The sequence below is a fragment of the Scomber japonicus genome, chromosome 10 (assembly GCF_027409825.1).
Source record: "Scomber japonicus isolate fScoJap1 chromosome 10, fScoJap1.pri, whole genome shotgun sequence".
Lineage (NCBI taxonomy): Eukaryota > Metazoa > Chordata > Actinopteri > Scombriformes > Scombridae > Scomber > Scomber japonicus.
In genome coordinates this window covers 2,622,130-2,641,020 of record NC_070587.1, presented here as the reverse complement: position 1 = coordinate 2,641,020, position 18,891 = coordinate 2,622,130, and the positions used below count along the sequence as shown (strand labels likewise).

Below are 18,891 nucleotides of genomic sequence, written 5' to 3'. Positions count from 1 at the left end.
ACGATAACAACATATAGTATAAGAATATAATGAACAAACTATACATAATAAAATAGCAAAATAGCAATAGCAAATAAAATAAAATAAATAAATACAATAATGTAATAATCAAGTAATGTTTTAAGTAACTTATTGAGCATAAAACATGTGGTTACAGTTTTTCTGTTTTCTATAGTTGTAAACTGAATATCAATCTTTTTAAAAATGTCTATTTCATCATCATCATTATTATTATCATTATTATTGTTATTAATATTATTGATATTCTTATTTGAGTAGTTTTGGCTTTTTTTAAATGTCTATTTTATTATCATGATTATTATTCATAGTAGCAGTCGTAGTAGTGGGCTATCATTATTATCTGAGTCATTTAGATTTTCTTTTTTGTAATGTCTATTTATGGTAGGAGAGCCCTTGGAAGCTCAGTGCGCATGCTCAGACATGGCAGCTGCCAGTGAGAGACTCCTGTGATCCTTCAGTAGAAAATATTTAGTAAAAAATAAAACCCTGCTGCAGTAACAGAGCTGACAGATGCTGAGTTTCACTGTCACAGCTGTAATGGAGTAAGCAGCCGGGCAGCGGAGACACTTTGAGATCTGGTCTGGATGGAACCGACGGGTCTACGAGACGTTTTCAAATGTATAACACTATGTAAGCAAACACGAAATATCCTTAAATAGCCATTAAATCATTTTTAAAGCGGGTTGTCGTCGTTTAGCCTGCAGGAAGAGTTGCTAGGTATTAACTAATTTATACATAATATCAGCGAAATATGTAATCTGACCTCCAAACTTACCTTTTCTGTACCAGTCAGGCCTGAAACGCCTACTTCTACGTAACGCACCAAACATCTGGATTTGGACACATGGCGTTTGTTTCCACCGCTAAAATATGGATGAAGTGTGTTTTTAGATCTGGTCTGACTCATGGTCTGACTGAGTGGATGCTACTACGTTTTAAAAGATGTGTGCACAAAATTTCAAGTCTGCTAAAAAAAGAAAAAAAAGGACAGCAGTCAGGTGTCCATATGATCAGTCTGTAGGCTAATCATCCCTCATGTTCATACTGCTTTCAGTGTAAGTAACAGGAGCCAAACTCTACCGTCATTTTGTGCAAAAATGCATTTAAAAGTTCATGTGAAGCTTATATGAGACTTCAGTAGTCTGTGTTAGTCACATTAAGTGGATATCTGCCACATTTACAGAGTTTTTAGCATCAAATTCCCTCTTTGTGTTTCAAGGAACATTACGCACATGTATTATAATCTCGGGAATTTCGGATTTATATATTGCAGATTTATTTACACAGAGATTGTTGACTATATATAATATTTTAATTTATTTATTTTATAGCTTTCACTCTTATGCAGCTACTTTTTGCCCTCACTGTACTGCTGTGTAAATTTGAATGGGCTTCAATAATGATATATCTTATTTTATAGTAAGAAAAAGAGGGACTTTGGCATTAAAAAGACTTTAACATTGAAAGGTATCTATCTGATTTGACTAATTTGGATGGCTGAAGCTACATATTAGTTGCAGATAAACCTTTAAATGCATTTTTGCACAGAAGGGAGGCAGTAGGATTTTGTGTAGCTTGATGCAAAATGCAACAATAACTTTAGTTTCTTATGTGTTTTTTTTTAGCCATTGCAGCAATGGAGGATATTGGTCTCCTTCCCAAACCCACCAATGACCCCCCAGTTCACAGACCCACAGTCACTGAGACTTTTGGGCTGCACCACATACCAACAGGTGGGTTTGAGCTCCAGCAGTGTCACTGTGAGAGTCTGATGCTTTTTAAAGAAACACAGCAGTTGTTGACATGTCTTAACGAGGTGTGTGTGTGTGTGTGTGTGTGTGTGTGTATGTGTGTGTGTGTGTGTGCGCGTGTGTGTGTGTGTGCGTGTGTGCTTTACCCAGACCATCTGCACGTCACTGATGTAAGCAGGAAATGTGACATGGAAAAAGATGGACCGTCCAAAAAAAGACCCCACTCAGCAATATTGGCAGAGCCGCAGATGATTCCCCACTGCCCGAATACACTTCCTCTGGGTACTGATAATAGTAAGTGACGACGTTATGTTCTTTCTACAGTAGATAAAAGAATAAATGCCAAAATCATCTGGTTCCAGACCATTAAATATTAATATTTGATCTTCTTTGATAGTATATCTGCATCTTGGGCTTTAGGACACACTGATTGATGTTTTTCACCATTTTCTGACATTTGACGGATCACACAACTAATTGGGAAACAACTATCAAGAAAATAATTGATAAAACAATTAAATAATGAATATATCCATTAGTTGCAGCCCTAGCATACAGTATATTTAACTACATACCCACATTTTTTGGAAGTTTCTCTTTTCTACAGATTTAAAAGAATAATTCTTTAATCCCATTTTAATCATCAGCTGGCATTTAACTAAAATTGTTTGGATTCAAAAGTGTCACTCACAGCGCAGGTGGATGCAGAATATCACGCCAGTACATATATCCTTTTATATCTGCTACTTATCTGATACACAAAGATGCCCATCACACACCCAGATCATGATCAACTTTTGAACATTGATAATACACAAACTATTTATATTAAAAAGTGTAAATATATCACAGACTTATTCAACAAACAGGATAATCATGATAAGTAAGTTGGGATTTTAGTATTACACTTTAAATACAGTAGTACAGAAACTCACAATAAGTAGAATTAAGTTTATACAGTTATTTTCACATGTTTCTATGGACGTTTATTCCATAATTGTCATCCTTTTGAAACCATATCAGTATCAGACTTATTTGAGAGTTATTTTCATTCAAATCAAGCTTGATTTTCATAAGTTTCATAAGCAAATGTAGCTCTCTTGCTGTGGCAGTGACATCTGATAATGTCCATCATCCCTTTTGAATGGATGTGTAGATCCTTTATCCAAGAAAGTGATGTTCATTATTGAAATCACCCAACATAATTGAGGGTAAAAATATTCCTTCCTATTTTCCTACCCTATTCCTACCCATTTCTACTCCATTTATCCACATTTACCACATTTGTAGAAGTGTATTTCTTTCTATAATACTGTATGTTGAAATCAACCAAAACGAGGGGAAAATTTGCTTAAGATAAATTCAAGTTCAAGTTTTTTTAAATTGTCGTTCATGCATTACTCAGGATCCTTGTGCCAAAGTTAAATAAAACAACGACATACACACTTAATTTAAAGAGGAAAAAAATCCTAAACAAAGACAGACATAAAAGATAAGATAAGACAAGATAAGAGGAACCTATTAATTCCCTAGAGGGGAAACTGAATGTCACTCTTACACAAAGACAGAAAACATACAAGACTTAGGCAGTGTAAAGTAAGTGCTAGGCATCACATCAACCCCGATATTCAACAGTCAACAACAGTGCTATTGCATAAATTTGTATTTGATAAACCAAAAATGTTATTTGTGCCACAGTCAGTGTATTTTAGGCCACTGCTTCCATTAATAAATCCCTTTTTTCCAATACAGCTGCCAGAAATGGAAATACACATCTGGATAAGGCTGCCAGAAAGAAACCCAAAACCAAAATTGCAGATCAGTCAAAGTGGAAGCAAAATAAGCAGAAACAGCTGAGAATGGAGGGAAAAGCATACGTAAGCAAGCGAAAAAAAGACGGCGAAGTTGTGACAAAACAGCCAAGATCAATGGGACCAAGATGCACCTCGAATGCGTGCAAAAGGGCGTCGAATCGGCTTTGCAATGAAATCAACGAAGACGCCCGAAAAAAGGTGTTTGATGAGTTCTGGCAGGACATGAACTGGACTCAGAGAAAGATGTACGTGGCAGGACAAGTGGATCGCAATGCGGTGGAAAGATCTCGAGCAGTGGGATCGCAGTCGAGGCGATCGGTGTCACTGCGTTATCACTTGATGGTGGATGGTAAAAGGAAACAAGTGTGTAAAAACATGTTCCTGTCCACCTTGGGGATTGGAGAGTGGTCTGTGCTCAACTGGGCACACACTGGAAAAACAAAAAAGACTGAATCAAATGAGAACAGATTAGAGAAGAAGATGTTTGTCCCTCAGTGTCCACAGCTGAACTCTGCTCCTTCTATATTTAATAACACTGTGGAGGTAACTCTGGGTGAGTGAGTTTTGTCTTTACTCCTTTTCAGCTACTCTCTAAACTTGAAACAATTATCTGATTTATTGAATAATTAGACAACACAACAATTTGGATTATTGATCAATTGTTAAACAATTTATCAAATAAAATGGGGTTTATATCTGCTGGTTGGTTCAATACAAGCCATTTCAGGTCACCTCAGGTTCTTGGAGATTATGATGGGCATGTTTCATCATTTTCATATATTTTATAGAATAATTAATCATGTTATAGTGATAACAATCAACAGATTAATTGATAATGACAATATTTTTTAGTTTAAGCCAAACTTAGAAGTGCACTAATGTAATGTCATTTGATATATTATTGCTTTGGGAAACACCTAATGACATTTTATAGACCAAACCACTATTTGAGAAAATAACTTCATGCCTGTGTCATGCATGTTAATGACATTTTGCTTGTTTTGCAGAACCAGAGGATGCCGCTGACGAAGACAAAATCAACCCAGCAGACCTAGAAGGACCAGCCGGGAAGAAATCCAGAGTTGCCAGACCTCTAACATGGAAACAAAATCGACAGAAGCAGCTTAGGATGGAGGGCAAACCCTACATCAGCAAACGAAAGAAAGATGGTGCCACCATAACTAAAGCTCAAAGGGCAATTGGACCCAGATGCACATCCAGTGCTTGCAAAAGAGCATCCAATCGCTTCTGTGCTGACTTCAGTGAAGACTTGAGGAACAAGCTGTTTAATAGCTTCTGGCAGTGCATGAATTGGGTTCAGAGAAAGGTCTATGTGGCTAGGCTAGTTGATTGCGACCCAGTGGAAAGAACTAGAGCACCGTGGACACAATCAAGAAGATCTGTCTCGATGCGTTATCATTTAATAGGCGATGGCGACAGAAAACAAGTTTGCAAAAAGATGTTCCTTTCCACGTTGGGGATTGGAGAGTGGTCGGTGCTTAACTGGGCACAAAGTGCATCCCAGGAGGACAATTCAGAAGAAAATACAAAGAAGAGGACGCAGAGAAAATCCCGTAAGGCTTCAGAGCACGTATTCCTCAAGGAGTTCCTCGAGAGTTTACCCAAAGTGCTCTGCTGCGGGACGTCAATCTCTAAACTGTATCTGGAGCCAGTCTTCTCGAACATGTCCGAAGTGTACAGGCACTACTACAATCAGTGCTTAGAAAAGAAGGTCACACCTCTGTCTCGGCAGGTTTTCTGTGCCGTATTTAAAAAGATGAATTTGGGATTGTGCGACCCGAAAAAAGATCAAGGTTGTTCTTACGGTGCGACGGGAAACTTGTTCAAAGATCTTTGGGAGGAATACTGCATGGAGAGGGGAGCTACAGGGCCACAGCCAGAGAAAGCAGGTAACCAGTAAAGAGGACATATACAGTATGATCAGTGTTGGATCATCGTGTTTGAATCAGCTGTGTAATACTTCCTTACTTCATTTCTGATGGACACTTTGATTCCAAGACTTTTCCAAAATGACTGAACTTAATGATCTCACATTTCATTAAGTCCTGTTAAAAACACACCCTATTTGAAGCAATCCAGTGGTTTTCATGCAGCTGTTTCACTTCATTCTGTTTCTGTCATGGACAAGGCTGTGATCTTCCTTAAAATATAAGCTCTTTTGACATTCTTTGTCAGTATTAAATGTGTAATAATATATTTAAACATGTCAATCTGTTATTATGAATTTCAAGTCAAGCGTCAACTGTTTAATTCATTTGTTCTTATCTGTATGCGTCCGTACCTTCCAAATAGCAGTCTCAAGATGTTTTCTTTTCTTTTTTTAAATTAAAATAAGTACAAATAAGTACAGGAGCAGTTGACTGTGTTGTGAGTCCTTTTTTAGAGTCAGAGCACACAGTCACAGCACAGATATGTTTGTTTGAAAAGGTCAGATTCAAACCACGCCGTCTACTCGCACCCTGTGGGGTTTTTTCACATTGAAATAACGGCTCTTGCAACAGCTCCCACAACCCCATACTGTGTTTTTTTTCAAGTTGAGTCACAGTAAGAGCCTCAAATACACACACACACACATACATAATCGCCCTCCCATTCTTCTCCACACAGTGGCAGGAAGTTGTCCAGATTTCCGCAGAGCCTCTGAAAAAAAAAAAGGAAAAAAAGAGCGAGTGAACAAAGTGGGCTGGGTGGTGGTGCTGGAAGGTGTTGGTGGTGGCGGTGGTGATGGAATTGGATGATTTCACTCAGAGTTAACTGTTCACTGTGAGCGGCAGGACTGTAGCTACGCCACACAGAGTCTTAAAAACATTGTGAGTCACAGCAGAGCTCCTGCAGTCCAAGAGGTAGTTTTATGTTTATTGATATCAAACAGCTGGACCGGACATATCCGTCTTGAGCTGAGAGAAGGAAAGGCTCACAGTTTGTGACCTGAAGATGTTCCCTCTGAGGACGTTTATTCTGCTTGGATTGAGCTGGACGTGTCAAGGTGAGTCAGCCATCCAATTATACACAGATTTATCTTTCTTTTGAGCATACATGAAATGGCTTATCTGTTCAAAATGTGTCTAAACTTTACTCTGTAGCTGTAGATTGTTGATTCTTATGACCAGTTTTTAAAAAATGGCATCCATTCTTATCTAATAATGAATGTTAAAGTGTGTTGAATTAATAATTACTACTTTTTAAGGCCTCTTTGGCAACTTAAGCCCAATATGATATGAATATTCAGGTTGAAACTCGATTTTAAGATACTTAAAAATGAACTTAAGGGGAAAAAAGTATTTTTGGTGAAAAAAAAAGATCTTATCCTCCATAATATTCTGTTAAAGATAAAGTGAAAAGTCTATATTGTGTAACTGTTTCATTTATATTAACCTCATGATTGTGTTCTTCTTCCACAAGGAAAGCTCTCATTGCTGCTCAAATGAAACAAAAGAAAAAACTTAACACATCTAATTTCAGCTCTATTGTCCATGCCTTTTTTTTGTTATGGTTTTATGGTCCCCCACACACACCTGCCAAACCCATTGTCCAACTCCATCACATTCCTCATTGCCAAGGCGATGACCTTCGACCTTTATCAAGTCCCAGCCCACTCCATTTCCTGTTGCTATTCACTTCTCCTGGAAACTTCCTGTTTATGTCGGTCCCATTTCCTTTTCCCGTTAACGGCCTGTATCAGGACCCACCTTTCGTGGCTTGACCTGCATTGTTATGAATAGTTGTTAATACTCTGAAACAATGACTTGGTTTGTGATATGTGGGTAAGCTGGTCCTGTGATAAAACTGGGAAAATAGTCTGCGTGGTCTTTTTAAGTACTGTAGCCGTGCATAAAGTCAGGTGCAGTTTAAATATCCCACATAGACCGAATAGAGACCATCTACATCACACTATGAATACACCAATACTACATTTTAACCACAAGAACTGCATCTTGGCTCACTTCTACAAATTTTTCTACCAATCTGTGTTTTTTGTCTCTACAGCTGTACCTAGTGATCCATGGGGCCAGTGTCCTGTCAACCGAAAGTGTAAGGGCAAGTTTGGGGACGGGACATGTAACAAAGAATGTATGGAGCCTGAGTGTCTTCGAGATGGCTTCGACTGCCTAAAGGACAAGGGCTACTGCAAGTAAAACTCTTTTTTTTTTGTAATTTTTTATTGTCAAGGAACCATGAAAATAATTCAGCTTAATATTTAATTTGATGTTTTCATTTACTTATTTGTTCTTTTTCATCTATTTTTTGTCTTATTTTTATTAACCCTCCTGTTGTCCTCAGGTCGAGGACAGACAGGAGGACGGAGGAAGGGAGGAAGGAAGTAAAGGAGGAAGGAAGGAAGGAAGGAAGGAAGGAAGGAAGGAGGGAAGGAAGGAAAGGAGTAAGGAGGGAGGAAAGGAGGAAGGAAGGAAGGAAAGGAGGAAGGACACAAAAAGGAAGGATTTAAGGAGAGGAGGGAGGAAGGAAGGAAGGAAGGAAAGGAGTAAGGAGGAAGGAAGGAAAGGAGTAAGGAGTGATGGAGGGAGGGAAAGAGGAAGGAAGGGAGGAAGGAAGGAAGGAAGTCACTTAAGTCATCTATTGAGTAAATTGTAAAAAAACTGGTTTATTAACATCTACTTAACAAAGTTATGTGGAACCACTTGAAACAACATTTTTAAGTAAATCCAACATATCTTTTTTTGAGTGTATTTACATCTTTAATTCTGAGCATGAAAGTTTTATAGTGTTTTTTAGTTTTCTCATATCTTTTATTCTTTCTCTTCTCGTTTTCATCCCTCTCATCGCTCCCCATCCTGGCTCTCAGTCCGGGTCACATCCAGTACTGTCGCGATCACTACGCCAACAACCACTGCGAGCAGGGATGTGACAACGCTGCCTGTGGATGGGACGGCAGCGACTGCTTCAAACACCAGAGCTCCATTTGGGCAAAAGGCACGCTAGTCCTGCACGCCAACATCCCACAGCATCACGGCACCTTCTCCAACAGCTCCCTGCTGTGGGCGCTCAGTGTGGTCCTCCGGACGACCCTCAAACTGAGAGGCTCGGCACCTCTCGCATTCAACAGGAACTTGTTTGACTTTGACCCTCCGCAGCTCACTAACCTGCTGGCTCAAGCTCATGCATCACCAGCTAACTCAAATGGGTGGGTGCTCATTGACATGTTACTGGTGTTTGATTAGGAGTGTCCAAAATTTTGAGTGTAGTTGTACTTTATTTAATCAGGTAAGTTATTTTTGCAAAGGAGACCTAGTTAAGACAAAAGAACTCATATCTAGAAGCAGATAAAACAATATTAAAGATAGAGAATAACAATAAAATAAGAAAACTAGGGGGGAGTAGTAGCAAAAATATATATATATATTTTTTTTGCAAGGCAAGGCAAAGCAGTTTTATTTATATAGCGTATTTCATACACAATGGCAACTCAATGTGCTTTACATAAAACAGAAAAACATGTAATTTGAGAAACATTAAAACATACAATTAAGAATTAGAAATATCAATTGAGTGAGAGATAAGGGGGGATAAAAATAACAGGGAAAAAAATGACAGTGAGTATTAGTTTCATGTAGATTTACACAATTACAAGTGGGCCGAGTACAGAACCTTGGGACACTCCTTTTAGTTCAGTAAGCCAGTTTCTGTTTGTTAGGTAAGAGTGTGTAAGTTTTTGTAGATTGTGAATTTCATAATAAGTTTTTTATGTCAGTCTATGTTCCAGATTTTAGTCAGCAACCGTATCCAGGCAAATCTACTCCCTAGAAACGACCTCAGAAATGACATACCTGTTCTTTCCTACTGTTTCCTTCCCTCTCTGTCTTTCCTAGCTCCCTCCTTTTCCTCCAAGTGGACAACAGGCCATGCTCCCGGCTGCCCACTACCTGTTTCCCCTATGCCACCGAGGCAGCCAGTTTCCTTCGTGCCGTAATGTTACTGAAACCCGAAACGCTCCACACCCTCAAACAGCTACAGGCCGTCATCAGTATTAGAGGTGTCCGAGAGGAAATAGGAAGCAGAGAGGAGGAAACGGTGATAAAGGAAGTCAAAGGTAGGCTCATGTCCTGTCTCCTGCGTATGGACACAACCAACTTTGAATTTCATCCAAACACAACAGTTTACAACACCTTTCCGTTTCCAGTGTGTACATGTGTTGGACACTGCTGCAGGGTTGAGGTTCAGTTGTTCAAACATAAATCTCTCAGAGGCAGAGCTACTCACAAGCTGAAATGACAAAAAAGGATCTCCTGTCAAAGTATTAACAATTGCTATAAATTAATCTGGCATTTCATTTATTTATAGTAATATTCATGATACTAGTTCATCAATAGGCCAGCTACATGACCTGACTGATGACCTGGATACCTTAGATTAATTTGAATTGGGGCGTTATTTTTTTTAATGCTGAGCTAAAAAAACATTTTTATATAAAATTGTGACCTGACTGTGCAGTTCCTCTTAGCTCCATGGAGCATTTAAGCGTCTTTTAGCTCATTGTTTTAGATTTACAACCTGCAGCTTCACTGTTTTGCTTCACTATCATCACTTTTTTTGTTAAAAAAGCTCTGATAAACCTGTCTGTAGACTACCTGCCCAGCACTAAATGACAGACAGGCAAAGTTAGTGACTAGCTGGTGGACACAGTTGAGCATTTAGCAGCTACAGTATAGAGCCAGAAGTAAAAGGAGACTGAATATTGGACTTGTATTCACCAGGTGACCAGCAGATATTAATATCTTATAAGCAGGGTTGGGAAGGTTACTTTGGAAATGTAATAGGTTACAGATTACTAGTTACCCTGTTTAAAATGTAATAGTTAACATCTGATTACTTTTTGATTACTTTTCTAATTTTCAAACAAATGTTTTAAGCTGTTAGGGATTTGTAGGGGAGATCATTTCTTATAAACCAAGATTTAGCTCTCATTTGAAAATGTTAAAAGTCTGACATGGGCTTAATTAGTACTGTGACACCATTTAAGTTCATGTGTGCTACAAATAAGTCTACATCATGAAAGTAGTAGTAGTTTCAAAGGATTAAAAACAGCAATATATATGTATTGAGTAACATGTTAAATATCTAAAAATTAATAAAAACAAACTCTCCACCTCAGCAAAATCTTAAAGGTCTGACTTCAGATGGAACCTCCTTTGTAATCATTAACATTTTCACAAGTAACTGTAATTTAATTATAATTTTTTTTCAGTTACATTTATTTTGTAATTAAATTACATAACGCCACTACACCCCAACAGCTTATAAGATATTGAAATTCACCAAAATTAAACCCTTAATGCATAAATACTTGCTGATTTGTGTATTTTATTTCAAATTTACAGTCTGTGTACCAAAACATATGATAAGAGTGTAAAAACATGATCTTTTATTAGATTAATTTGAGTAATTTAGTAAATAATATTAATATTTCCATGTCATTGCAGCCCCAACAGAAAGGAAATTGGACCTGTTTATTCTAACATTTATTTTCCATTCTGCCTTTTATAGAGCCGACCCCAGTGTGGCTATGGGCTGTGGTCGCCGTAGGAATAGGTATGCTGCTGATTTTGGCCCTGGTGGTGTTCCTGGTGGTGAGGAGGGTGAGGCAGCAGCGGGTGGAGAGAGAGAGCAGCAACAGGGTGAGACACAGGTTCGCAGTCACCGACAACGGCAACAACAGCAACAACAGCAAAACCAAGGCCTGGACGACGCACATAACCCAGCAAGAACAGAGGATCAGATCCAACAGGGAGAAAGAGAAAATCAGCTTGAGGAAAAAGAAGAAAGCAAAGGAAGCAGAGAAGAAGAGGAGGCGGGAACCACTCGGGGAGGACGCAATCAGAATGCGGTGAGAGGAGCTGCTTCGAAAAGGCGTGACAGGATGTTTAGTCTGCTGCAGGAATGTAGTCATGTAGGAAAATACAATTAGAGTTCATTTTGTATAATCATTTTGGATGTCACTTTTTCTTGTGAGTCTTGTGGTAATTTGACCACAGTTCACACGGCATTCACAACTTTACAATTTCAGCAGGTGAACAGCGTGTACAGAAGAGAGAAAAGCAGCTGCTCATTAAGTTTTCTGACCAGTTTATTTTAATTTTCAAACATACAAGCAAAAGGTGATATCTCTGCCCTTTTAGTCAAAGGCTACCGTGATTAAATTAATAAATTAATACATTAATACATTTACCCCTCCCCCCAATTGATCATTTATAAGCACTATACAGATATTTCATAAATGTTTGACAGCACATGTAAGTAGATATTTATATTTTTATCAGCATCTATAAGTAGAGGCTGATGATCAATGTAGTGAAACACAGCTTTAATAATATAAAATGTCAAAAGTAATAATAGCTAACAAATACTGCAGATTGATAAACACTTTCAAATGTCATTATATCTCCAGGTAAGTACATTATAGTGTGTTATAAACTATTTATTGAATATTTGTATACTGCTTGTGATGCTAAATAAGGGGGATTTAAAGTTAAATGTTTATTATAAAGCAATAATGGCAAAAGATTTGATGCTTATCACTATTTCATATCTTTATAAAGTGAATAGTGTTTGTGAATGATGGTCAGCCTAAACAAGTCATTAGAAGACTATGTGCTCTTATCATTGGTAATTTGCATTTTGTGATCTTATACTTTAGACTTAATTTGTAATTTATTAATTTAAAAAGAAAATGGCAACGCTGTATTCTTCTGCTGGCTGTGTTGCAGAGCAATTTGATGATTCATAAATCATAAAAAAAAGAAAAGCAAAACTAAATGACTTTTCTTTTGTTTTCAGACCTCTCAAAAGAGACCAGGATATAGGAAGTGACACAGACTTTACCCAGAGTTCAATGGAAGATATAAATGCGCGTTGCTCCAGGCGACAGGAGGACGCCTCCATCTGTGACCACAGGAGCCAGGAGCAGAAACACTACCGGGGTGGATCCTCACAGCCCCGCAGGCCTATACCACGTAAAGAAACTTCTATGTTGTTTTCCTTCTTTCATACATTCATTCTTAATTTCTTACATTTTTATTCGCCTGGGAATCCAACACGTATTTTTTTATGGCCACAAAAATACTGACAACATATGACATGGTGCAAATGAGCTTATTTTCACTGAATCCTGAACCACTTTATTCTTTATTTAATTAACATAAATAACATTTGTAGATGCATTCATCATTAATTATATCTTTTTAATGTTAAAATCCGTGTGTGTGTCAGTTGGGTATCCACCTAACATGATTCTTGCTCTCCATCAGCTCCACCTAGAGGATGGGAGAGAAACGCCATGCCTCCTCCTCTGCTCAGTCCTCCTCAGCAGGTCAGGTTTTGTGTTTTGGCAGTGTTACCTAACCCTAACCCTAACCCATTTTATTTGATCCATGATGTGTGGACTCATTGCTATTCAGGCCTTGTAAATGACCATGGGGCTGACAGTGTATTTATTTTCTTTCCCATTTCTTTTAATGGGCTATGACATTGTGCATTGTACTGTTACCGGTATTTAGATTAATTTATTTGACTTTATCTAAAGATTTTAATTTACTTTTAGTAATGTATTTATATAGTTTTTGATTTTAATATTTTTGCCTAGATGCATATATAATGTGTATTTATATTTTCGTCATGTCTTGGTTGTGTTGGCAGTCTGCAGAGTGGTGTGGCCCGGATGGGTCTGTGGTTCTGATCCGAGCGGTCCGTAGCGGGCTGGACAGAGTGGTCTTGGAGCTGCTGCGAGCAGGAGTGCCAGTTAACAACACCGATCATACTGGTAATGCTTCCTTGTCATAGATACTGTTATTAGTTTGATACCTTAAAGTCTGGTTCAACCCCAAACCTCAGTCAGATGGTATTTGTATGTAATTCTTGGTGCCTGTTTTAACCTGCTTGATGTATGAATGATATAAATGCCAGAAATTCTAATTCATCATATAATTTCCTTCCATCTTATAAGACAAGTCAGTTAAAACAGTAATGAAGAAATATGTGCAAATACAGTTTCATCAGAGCTTATGCAATTCACTGTGAGTTGCAGCAATTTCCCCATAAATGTTACATCATCATTCAGGTCAGGAGTGGAGATGAAGTGGAGTATTTCTGCTCTAACCCCTTCACGCTTGATTTGGTTTTGGTACTGGCTGATTTTGGCAAACTTTCATGAACGTCCAAATTGTCAGTGTCAAAGTTGTCATATTTATTAATGTAGTAGATTTGTGCAAATTGTCTTTGAACATAATCTCGGAATCCCTTATCTCGGACTTAAGAGTCTATAGTAATGCTAATGGCTCTTACAGCTGAGGCTTATAAGAAAACCACTAGTGTTGTAATAAGTGATAAACCAAAGTAAGAAATAAAATTTTTTAGCTGATTTAGCCATGGAAGAAAAATGAGGGGATCACCAAAGTTATTAGAATTGATGCTGAGGGGTACAAGGCTGTAAGAACCAAATTTTATGTCAGTCTAACCAATAGTTTTTGAGTAATTCCTCTAAATACTCAAATACCAACCTAATGGTAAGAGTTAAAAGTTAAAGGATCAGCAAAGCTGATAGGATTCATATTCTGGGAAATAGGAATGTCCAACCAACAGCTGATATATTTTAGTCTGGACCAAAGACTGACCAGTAAACAAACCGTTATCCCAAGAACCACACAAGCAAATCTTAAATTCTCCTGTCTGCATGCTATATTTGCTGAATGGGTTAAAACTGATGTTGGAGAAGAATAACATGTAGAGATGATGAGCAAGCCATTCATTCTGTGATCTGTACACTGAGGGGTTGAGTAAGTGGTGTAACTTACCCCATTTCTCTCACATCCTCTTTTTGTGTCCCTCCTCTCCCGTCCTTCTTCTGTCCATGTCTTCCCTCTCTTTCCTCTCCCTGCTTCTCCAGCTCCCCTGCTGCCCTCCGACGAAGACTCAGAACAAAGTTAATGTGCTCTAGTGCTCAAACACAAGACGATAGGCATTAACTTTGTTGCTCATTTACTTTTGCAAGTGCTGTCTCTTTGACATCTCTGATCTCTCTCTATCTCTCTCATTCAGCATCTCTTCTCTTTTCTATCTTTACGTCATGTTTCTATTCGTCTTTTTCTCACTTCTGGCTGAAGCAGTTCATCTCCACATCCCATCATTCCTCCTCTCTTCACCATCTGGGCTTGACTCTGTTGTGTAATGGTTGTTCATTGGCTGACTTACTCCCTCCCCTCTTCCCCCTCACTTCCCCTCCACTCTGAACACACACTGTCTCTCTCAGGGAGATCAGCCCTCCACTGGGCATGCTCAGTTAACCACCTCTCCCTAACAAGGACTCTCATACGCTATGGGGCCGCTGTGGACCTGCAAGACAACAAGGTAAGCTTTGACAGTGGACAGTTGCTATCTTTACTATTTTTGTGAGTCTCATAAATGTATTAATAGTTTTTAAATGTCTTGTGAGCATTGGGCATGTTGGGTAGACCACCACAAGACTTGTAATATAAGATGGATTTGATTAAATATCCTCCAACTGTTACAAAAGTATATTGTATTCCTGATTTCTCCTATAGGGTGAGACACCGCTCTTCCTCTCCGCCCTGCATGGCTGCTATGATACCTCCAGACTTCTGCTCCTTCACGGTGCCAACCTTGAGCTGCACGACCGCAGAGGACGTCGTCCGATAGACGTGGCCAGAGAGGGCATGCGCCACCAAGTCCTGGAGCTCCTTTTAGCTCACCAAATCCAAAGAGGGCCTGTTCCAGTGGAGTCGACCAACGAGATGATGTGGGAGGAGCGAACTCTGATGTACTCGCCGTGGGTCGGAGCACAAGGCATTCCTGGAAGAAGTGCCTCCTTCTCTGGGATCATAGGGCATCGGGATATGACCCCACCACCACAAGGGTAACCATATATAAGGATCATACAGGCGCAGATGTTTGACAGATGTTTCTTTATTGGCCCTCTGAGTGGATCATGAGATGAGATGATGACTTGTGTTCACTCACTGATAGGATATGACATATGATTTGATACGATTCAATACGATACGATTCAATACGATATGATTTGATACGATACAACACGATACGATACAACACAATACGATTCGACATGATACGATACGATACAATTTGATAGGATACAATATGATACGATACCCGATTTGAAATTATACAATACGATACGGCATGACATGACACGACTCGGCATCGTACGATACGATATGATATAATATGATATATGATTTGGTACAATATGATACGATATGAAGTGATAATGATTTGAGACAATACGACAACAGAACATGACATGACACGACACCATAAGATACGATTCAGTATGGATTAGAGACACAAAACCTAAAAGTTTGAGGGATAACATAATAAAGTGAAAAAATGTATTTTGTGAGTAGTAAAAAATGGTAATCTATACCACTTATTGTGAGTTTTAAATCATCAGCAAACACAGAAGGAGTTTTTCGGGGGTACTTTACAAAATCAGGTAATCACATGTATAAAAATTAGGTTGCAGCATCTTGATGAAAATTGTTGGTTTTTTTAGTTGAAAACAAAGTTGGTGTCATATGTTAATGCAGCTGTGAACTGTTGTTCCTTCCTGATCAGTGCATCTTGGCTCAGAAATATGAAGATTTAAGTTTTGGCTCCTAAAGACAAACTTTTTTCATCCAAGAAAAAGAATAAATACATTTTTATGGGATAAAACTATTTTGCCATCATCTCTGTTATAATGGTGCAATCTAATATTGTGATGACTTTCTGTCTCGGCAGTGATTGGCAGTCAATGGGCAGAGTACAATACCCCTCCCCTCAGATCTGGCGACCACAGCTCAACCAATCAGCAACAGCGCTGGTCCCACCAAGAATCATGGGCCGCTCCCCTCGGCCAATCAGCACCTTACAGGAGGTTACCTCAGAAGACGAGGATCGAGAAAGGCATCATGAAGTTCCCAGAGCTGCGACGCCACACTTCCTGTCACCCCAGCCCGCTCCTCGGCAGCGTTCCTTTTCCTGCACCCAGCATGCATTGCAGCGTCGCTCCAGTGCCCACCAGCCAGAGCCCAATTATGGTATAGTGACAGAAAGAACAGTCAATGAGCACATAGAAAGAGTGATTGTTTCACCTCCCGCAGATGCTGCCGCCCAACCAGATCACCTGCTAGTTTTAAATAGCGACAATCCCAATAGAGCAGAACAAGCAGCGGTTGGCTTCTCAAACTCAGAGCAGAAATCCAGAGGGGAGAGGTCAAACAACACAGCCGACTCCACACAGACAGCCTTGTAGAGAGAGAGAGAGAAGCAATTCAGCTGCTTTTCCTTTCAGCCATTAACAAAAAATAGTATTTAAGAACATGTGAATAAAATAATCCCAATAAAAAGCAGAAGGCTTACAAGAAACCTGGAGGGAGTCTAACCTGCATTTACATTTTTGGGACCTCAATTATATTCCAATGTGCACCTGTTATAATACACAGCAGCACTTGGAGATGTTACTTCCTGTCTCATCTTACCAATTTTCACTCAGCCTTGCCTAAATTATTATTATGTTTTGTTTTGTTTGATTTTTGTGGGGAGGGCTTTATTATATTACTTGTGAATATTTTTCTCTTACAATGCACACACAGTCAAATATATAACAGAGCATGTCTGAGATGACAGCCAGTGAAGCATGTGAACATCCAGAATATTGTAATGTAACGGGTTGTATTCTGATTATTTCACAAATAATCCAGTACAAATGACCAAAGAAAAAGAAAAAAAATGATGTCAGAATCCTTGCTGATGCATGCAATAAAATGACTTTTCATGGAAATATTCAATTTAATGGCTCTTTAGTTTTATTTTCAAATACTCTTGATTTACATCACACCACGGGGATTCACACTGTGCCTGTTGATATTAATATTAATATTAATTTGATCTCATGTGGGCAGGACCAATAAAAAGATGGAAAGAAGGGAAAAGTGATAGGAAGGAAAGACAAAAGGAAGAATGGAAGGAAGGAAAGGAAGGAAAGGAAGAAAGGAAAAGAAGATGAAGGAAGGATGGAAGGAAGAAATGAAAAGAAGACAAGAAAGGAAGGAAAGGAAGGACGGAAAAGAAGATGAAGAAAAGATGGAAGGAAGGAAGGATGGAGGGAAGGAAACAAAGAAGGAAAGAAGACAGGGAAGGAAGGAAGAAAGGAAAAGAAAATTAAGGAAACATGGAAGGAAAGAAGTAAGAAAGGGAGGAAGGAAAGAAGGACAGTTGACAGGAGGGTAGGAAGGAAAAGAAGACAGGAAGGAAAGTGGGCCGGATTGGACGCCTTGGCGGGCCGGTTCTGGCCCACGGGCCGCATGTTTGACACGATAACCGAAACCTCCAAATTTTCTGTCGTACCGTTCCTAAGGTATGAGCTGTTTTTAGTCTGGTCAAAGACAGGAAGTGCTGGTCAGAAATCCCTCAGGTGGTGCAGCTGCAGCGTAGAGTATCACGACCCCTCACACTGTCATTACAGATTCAGGTTAAATGAACATGTCTGTCTTTATTTTTCTTCCTTTTAGGAATATTTTAGAGCTGTAATCATAATACTGCCATACCGTGAAACCGTGATATTTTTGCTTATGGTTATCATACCGCCAGAATCTCATACCGGCCTATGCCTACTCCCATTTATTAAATTTACACACTCTCTTCCTTCAAACACTTTGTACATGTTATACGTCCTGATACTGATACACAAAGCTCTGAGCTCGAAGCTTCGTTTTAAGTAAATCAGTTTCACATCAACAAAATGTGAATTTATGCTCCTTGTTTTGGTGATGGCCCGCTGGCTGTGTGGTTAATCCCTGTTAATGGTCAACCCCCCCCCCCCCCCCCCTCAGATAACAAGGCTGAGAGTTAAGTCACAGCTCAGGGCAGTGCTCCTACTGGGAACACTGGTCTGAATCACACTTTTTTCAGCATTAGCACTTAACAGTTTGTTGCTGTTTCTGCTGCAAAACCAACAACAGAGGCCCCCAACTGACTCTATATATTACCCTATTCTTATTTTGGCTTTCTAATTCTTCAGGAAAAGCACAAATGTGAGGATTTTAACTTAACCTCTGACTTCTTGGTTTTGTTTAATTTGATCTACACAAGCTAAACATATACAGAAGTCTTTTGACACACACGCTTAAACATTTCAGCAGCAGTTTTTGTGTATTCTTCGGGATGTTCCTTCGGGATGTTCCTCAGCAGGCCTGTCACACACAGAAACACACAGCTGAGCCCAATCTGCTGCTGATGAACACATTTTGGGG

General features: G+C 39.1%; 2 protein-coding genes across 3 annotated transcripts; both read left to right on the top strand.

The window, feature by feature from the left end:
* Window positions 1–500: 500 nt before the first annotated feature.
* On the top strand, window positions 501–5,697 carry LOC128366657 (uncharacterized). 2 transcript variants are annotated; one of them, XM_053327403.1, is made up of 5 exons: window positions 501–651; window positions 1,647–1,754; window positions 1,923–2,066; window positions 3,525–4,139; window positions 4,594–5,697. In XM_053327403.1, the coding sequence occupies exons 1-5, from the start codon at window positions 606–608 to the stop codon at window positions 5,505–5,507; spliced, it is 1,827 nt and encodes a 608-aa protein (XP_053183378.1). In that variant the 5' UTR covers window positions 501–605; the 3' UTR covers window positions 5,508–5,697. The 2 variants fall into 2 exon arrangements, with proteins under 2 accessions (XP_053183378.1, XP_053183379.1); XM_053327404.1 differs by lacking the exon at window positions 501–651 and adding an exon at window positions 959–1,076.
* A 616-nt stretch (window positions 5,698–6,313) lies between these two features.
* notchl (notch receptor, like) lies at window positions 6,314–17,406 on the top strand. The gene is made up of 11 exons (XM_053327388.1): window positions 6,314–6,593; window positions 7,595–7,739; window positions 8,412–8,750; window positions 9,436–9,656; window positions 11,111–11,450; window positions 12,401–12,576; window positions 12,871–12,932; window positions 13,259–13,382; window positions 14,868–14,965; window positions 15,160–15,491; window positions 16,379–17,406. Exons 1-11 carry the CDS (start codon window positions 6,542–6,544, stop codon window positions 16,890–16,892), a joined length of 2,403 nt encoding a protein of 800 aa, XP_053183363.1. The 5' UTR covers window positions 6,314–6,541; the 3' UTR covers window positions 16,893–17,406.
* Window positions 17,407–18,891: the final 1,485 nt, after the last annotated feature.

Bases quoted from the DNA above. Each gene is read 5' to 3' on its own strand.
- notchl (XM_053327388.1), top strand. From the start codon at position 6,542: ATGTTCCCTCTGAGGACGTTTATTCTGCTTGGATTGAGCTGGACGTGT. The intron at 8,751-9,435 runs GTGGGTGCTCAT...TGTCTTTCCTAG, and splicing joins TCACCAGCTAACTCAAATGG to CTCCCTCCTTTTCCTCCAAG. The intron at 14,966-15,159 runs GTAAGCTTTGAC...TTTCTCCTATAG, and splicing joins TGGACCTGCAAGACAACAAG to GGTGAGACACCGCTCTTCCT.
- LOC128366657 (XM_053327403.1), top strand. From the start codon at position 606: ATGGAACCGACGGGTCTACGAGACGTTTTCAAATGTATAACACTAT. The intron at 2,067-3,524 runs GTAAGTGACGAC...TTTCCAATACAG, and splicing joins TCCTCTGGGTACTGATAATA to CTGCCAGAAATGGAAATACA. The intron at 4,140-4,593 runs GTGAGTGAGTTT...CTTGTTTTGCAG, and splicing joins CACTGTGGAGGTAACTCTGG to AACCAGAGGATGCCGCTGAC.